This window comes from Cotesia glomerata, linkage group LG8, assembly GCF_020080835.1.
Source record: "Cotesia glomerata isolate CgM1 linkage group LG8, MPM_Cglom_v2.3, whole genome shotgun sequence".
Lineage (NCBI taxonomy): Eukaryota > Metazoa > Arthropoda > Insecta > Hymenoptera > Braconidae > Cotesia > Cotesia glomerata.
The window spans coordinates 15,605,853-15,611,852 of NC_058165.1; the positions used below are offsets into that span (position 1 = coordinate 15,605,853).

The 6,000-nt window shown below is 30.8% G+C and overlaps 1 protein-coding gene across 1 annotated transcript; it reads right to left on the reverse strand.

The window, feature by feature from the left end:
* Positions 1 to 77: 77 nt before the first annotated feature.
* On the reverse strand, positions 78 to 3,293 carry LOC123270685. The gene is made up of 3 exons (XM_044736847.1): positions 2,872 to 3,293; positions 1,238 to 1,471; positions 78 to 440 (listed from the first exon to the last, which is right to left on the reverse strand). The coding sequence occupies exons 1-3, from the start codon at positions 2,985 to 2,987 to the stop codon at positions 302 to 304; spliced, it is 489 nt and encodes a 162-aa protein (XP_044592782.1). The 5' UTR covers positions 2,988 to 3,293; the 3' UTR covers positions 78 to 301.
* Between the last annotated feature and the right edge of the window lie 2,707 nt (positions 3,294 to 6,000).

The following is a 6,000-nucleotide window of genomic DNA, read 5'->3' on the forward strand; positions in this document are numbered from 1 at the left end:
AAGTTTTTTAAAATTATTTACTTGTTTCAAGTAAATATTTTTTTTATGTACAAACGATGATAAAAAGATTTGTCAATTAACTTACGTGAGTTTTAAAAGGTACAGTCATAACAATGATGCGACTTCCATCGATGTCTCCAAGTTTAATTGGGATTTCCTCAAAATATATAAACTGGTGGAGAGCGGCTTTGACGATGGCGAGGAACTCCAGGTCGGCCACGGCGACGCCGCAGACTTCATCTGTTCTCGTCATAATAGGTTTTACAACCATACTGCCCTTGTCGTGCAATTTAAGATCTTTTCATTGATCTTCGTTATTCAGAAGATCGATCAATGTATTAAATCCATGAGTTAACTCTGGGAGTTCTCTTTTTAACCTCCACTGACGCATTCGAGCTGATACTCGTTCGAATGGATATTTAAGCGCAGCACTTGGATACCTAAAATATAGAATAATATAATTTTGAAAAAAATGGATATTATTCTTATTTACACTATTATTAATATATATTTTATATTCTTTAGTTTGATTTATTTATAAAATCATGTTTTTAACATTTTTTTAACTATTATTTATTTTAATTTACTATTAAGTTCGTGAAAATTATTATCAGTAGTAACTGTAATTATGACTATTATGCCGAGCCGAGTGCTCGGAATCAGAAAGGTAGGCATACGCAATACCACGCGCTTGCCCTATCTCTCTTGCTCCCACGCAAAAGATGCGTGAAAAAATCTTTTAATTCTGTCGATCCTAATCAGGATAATAGAATAATCTTATCAAATAGTGAATGTAATATAAAGCGTGTAAAAATTAATTAATTTTTGATTTTTTTTAACGTTCCCAACTACAAAATAAATTGAAAAAAGTATCAAAACTGGACTTATAAGATAATAGCTTAAATAGTAGATGTGAACTTTAAAATAAATTCAATAGATTTAAGCTAACTTTTATGGCTTAAAAATTATTGAAAGAGAAAAGATCGAAATACATTCATTGAAAAAATTTTTCAAATTTTTAAAATCACGGAATGAATTAAAAAATCATTAAAATTAGACAAATAATAGTTTCAATTTATCATTCATCTATCATTTATCTTTTTACATCTGGAAAATAATTTTCCTAAAATATGCGAAATTCGAAAATAAAAAAAACTTTTTAAAAATATACCTAAAAATACTATTATTTAATTATTTAATGATAATAAATAAACATCTAGTTTGTATAGCAACTTACAAGATTTTCAATTTATTGTAGATCGCTTTGTTCTGCAAAAACGAGTGACAAAGTAGAGAATGCATTTCTTTTAAAAAAATTGCATCCTCAAGCAGATCAGCTTCACCCACATGGTTGTGCCGGTATTTTGGAGCATCCTCGTCTTTTTCGTCTAGATATCGGAAAACTCCGTCCGAATCCAGAGTCCCTTGCCCATTGCATCCGTGCGAATGGTTCAAAGAGCACAAGAAAAATCTGAAAAAATAATTAAATTAGAAGTAAAAAATATTTTTTTTTAATTGCATCTACAGTTTTACAATTTTTTTACAAATGACAAATTTTTAATTTTTTTATAATAATTTTTTAATAAAAAAAAATCTAAAAATTTTTAATTTTCGGAAACTCAACTTTCATTAACTTCATTAATTAAAAAGTATAAAAGTTTGTAAACTAAAAATGGCATACAATAACGAAAAATTGTTTCACTTCAATTTTTATGAGTTGATAATTTTTTTAATTTATTAATAAATTAAACCGAAGATTTATAAAAGTTATTCCTTTTTGAAAAAAACAATATCGTTAAATATATAATGTTAGCTAGAAAATTGAATATTCTTTGAATTTATGTTTCCTTCAGTTCTCTGAATTTTTTCGTGAGCTGTACTACTACTACGACTACTGTATCGCGTAGGGTAAGTTTCATACACTGTTATGTACGTTTGTCATGTGTGCATATATATACTTACTCAGAATTGCAACCACGGCTGCTCTTGAAATTCCAAGATTTCGCAACAACAGAAGAGCACAACCGATTGTTTTTTCACTGTTATCGGTAACACCGACTTTTTTTGCTTTGCCTCTATTGCGTTTTTTCATTTTATATATTAAGTACATGTATTTCATTTTTATTTTTACAAATATGTTTGAAAAACATTACTTAGTAATAGCTACTTATGGATATTGTCTCCTCTTATAGATGTATGAATGAACACATAATAATATAAAAAGTTAACCGAACGCCTTATAATGGCTTTGGTAAGAGTACAACTCACGAGCGAATTCGGAGAACTTTATAATTTTATAGATTATCTGAAGATTTTATTCTTTTTTTTACATTTCTATGAAATTTATTTATGTGACACTAAAATTAGCAGACACATGACAATTATTTTAATTTTTTTGAAAGATAAACTAATTTTAGAAAATTATTTAAAAAAAATTGTATTTATAATTTTTTAGATCTTCTAAAAACAAAATTATTTAAATAAAATTTTTTTTCGCTTATGTTTGTTTGTTAAAAAAATTTTATAAATTATCAGATGTCTCTTAATTTCAGTATCATATAACAATACTCTACTTTCATGCTAGCATTATTTGATTGAGTACGTAGAGTGATTGTATTATATAAATAATGAAAATGTAAATGACACTGAAGTTAGCAGACGTCGAGAAATTTCTGATTTTTTTTTTTAAGTAAATTACAACTAAAAAGATATTTACAAAAAATTGCACTTTTAGTTTTTCAAGTTTTTAACATGTGAAATTTTTTTTTTTAATTGTTTAATTGAAATTTTTTCGATAAAAAATTTCTACTAATTTTTAAATGTCAGCTAACTTCATTTTCATAAATTTAAACTAATTAAAAATTTACTTACTTTCTTTGTCCTGATTCGCGTGTTGCTTGATAAGAGTAGTATAAATCGGTATCAGGATCCTTAAAAATACGATCAGGTAGAGATTCTACTGAAGATTTCTTGGCGGGAGCGGTCATGATGATTACAATGTCACGCGTTTACAATGAATTGACAACTCGTGCTCGCACATAAAACTCATCAACACAGTGGTTCACTCGTACTAACCGGAGCCCGGAGCGACAGGTTCAGTAAGGCTAGACCGTGAGTAGACAGTACCCCCACTGCAGTACAGCAGCGTCGATGTTGCGCGGAAGGAGCCGAGAGCGGACGAAGACCATTGCCCCTTGCGCGCCAATGTTCCCCCCGGAACGGTTAGCATCTTACCAATACATGGAATCTGAGCACGTTCGTAAGTAGGCAAGCCGAAAGTAAGGCTTGGAAAAATGAAGTGAGCGTGAGGAGCCTCGCGTGTGACGTCACTCGTAAAATTTTTTTGGCTTTCAGATTTTTTTTTAAATAATTATTTATTATTAATTTTAGTTACTACGGTTAATGGTTATTTGAAGCTCACAAACGCATCTTAAATATAAATTAATACTCCCCTGTCATTAGCCGTTACAGTAGACATGCGGCTGAGTTTTTGGCTCAGGCGCTCAAAATCCGATGTTGGAAACCTCTACAATGTTTTTTTTTTAATAAAAATTTTTGTTTTATTTTTATTTTATCACAAAAAATCAAAATATTATTACAATTATTATTATTATTATTAATATTATTATGGATTCTACATATCAATATGATTAATAAATTTTGTTATTTTTAATGGTTATTTGTAATCCTTAAATGCAATTTAAATAAGTAAACACGCAAACTTCCTTGAATGCTCAAACGGCCGCGCGGCAGTTTTTTTGCGTGGGGTCATGAAGGTCCTGTGTTCGATTTCGATCTAAATTTTTTTTTTTTTTTTTTTCAATAAAAATTTTTGGCATATTTTTTTTAAACTTTTATTTTTACACAAACAACAATATAAAATTTATTCTCATAATTGTTATTATTATAAATTTTTTTTTATTGTAAATGTTACCCTTCTTATCATTGTGGTCATCATTATTGCTAATGTTATTATTATTTATATTATTATTATTATTATTGTTATTATTACGGTTCAATCAACATTATTAATAAAAATTATTATAATTAATGGTTACTTGAAATCCTTAAACGCAATTTAAATATAATATAAGTTAACATTTTTTTCGCGTCAGATGTTCAAGTGAGCGTGCGGCTAATTTTTTGCGTAGGGTCATGAAGGTTTTGTGATCGATTCCCAACAAAAATTTTTTTTTTTTTCAATATAAATTTTTGGAATTTTTTTTTGTATCTCTTTCCACGTCACCCATGGGGTAAGATACAATGGAACGCATTTTTTTTAACGTGGTATCCCCAGTAGGTCTAATCCACGACAAAATCAAAAGAAATCTTCAAATCTACAACCAAAATATTGCACAAATGTTGCGAAAAAATAAGACCATTCCTTTTCTTTGTTTTAATGTCTGGGATAAGTGAGCACGCTCTTTCAGCCGCAACATTTGAATGAGGTAATATCCTCACTATACCCAGTAATAAACGCAAAGTTTTATACCGAAAAGAACCATCAGAATTAGTAACAGAGCAAATTGCCATCCACATTTCGTCAAATTGCAATTTGTACCATTCTTTTTTCTGGAGTTCATTTTCGTGGTACAAGGAATGCTATTCGCGAGTGACACTTTCTTCATCGGTAACGCGCAAATGGCGACAAACGTTAATTATACACGCGAGAGTCTCCTTACGATCCTCATTAAATAACGCGGAATATCCCTTGAATAGCGCCAAACTTTTTAAAAACGGGTCATCGAACGGAAGCCTTTTGACTATTCGATTTTGCCGCAGTAACGTATACGTTCTATAGAACTCAATACATTTTTGACGGAATGTGTCGATTTCCGCTTGTGATATTTCGGTCATACGGTCGGTTTCAACTACGCTAAGAACATTATCGATAACTTTACTCGCTTTATAGCTGGACGGCTAAATTTTTTTACGATTTTTTGTTAATAATTACAATTTTATTTTCCTCAAAAAATCCAAAAATCTCCTTTTTCTAGACGCCATTCCGGATCGTTTAAGCCACCAATCATATTTTTAGGAGACGGGCAAGTATTTTTCGCAATAAATCAACTTCTCGACTAAACTATTAGTTTTTCCCACCTTCATAGCCTGTAACGGTCTCGGCTTTTTTACAGGCTCAGGCATTAGTATAAAAGACAATAAATAATACAGAAAAAAAAGTGTTGGAAAAAATACTACATAAACAACTTAACGAAAATTAATCGAAACACATCAATAATACGATTTCACTGAGAGAAAGAATCATGAGTCACGAATTACCGATCAGATAATCAACAAACCACGTAAAACAGGACTTATAATTTCTTATAGCTAAATCCCGATGCACTCATACAAAAATCCTAAATCATGAATAATACAATCCCGACCTATAGTACAAACAACCCTGACCTACGATACACACAACCCGAACGTACAGCTTACATAATCTCCACATACACAGGTCACTCAATCCCGAAATGCGTTTCACGACCCCGAATAATCCGTTACGCGATTACGAATAATCAATAAAAAATTCTAAGTCGCGTATTCAATATTTCCAAATCACGTCACTCAATTATGATGTACAGCACACACAATACCAAGTCGCTGGTCACACAATCCGATACACAAGTCACACAATCCCAAATAATCCGTCACAAAGAGTGATTAATAAACTAAAAATGTCGTAGCGCGTATTAAATAATCCCGAGACAAATGTCACACAACCGCGAATAATCTTTCACGAAATCACGACTTATTTACTATTTAAATGACTATAAACAAATTTAACCCTTCGTTGGTCGCGCTATGTGAGCGAATCGCCGCCTAACAACTACTCAACCTATAGAGACTCGTTATAGTGCGAGCGAGAAACTAAAAAAACCGCGACCAACGAAGGGTTAAAGAAATAAGGAAAGAAAAGTTATTAAAAATATTATAGTAATTATTAAAAAACTCTAAACGTAGGCTTACAATAATGGGAAATACCTTGAACGCTGG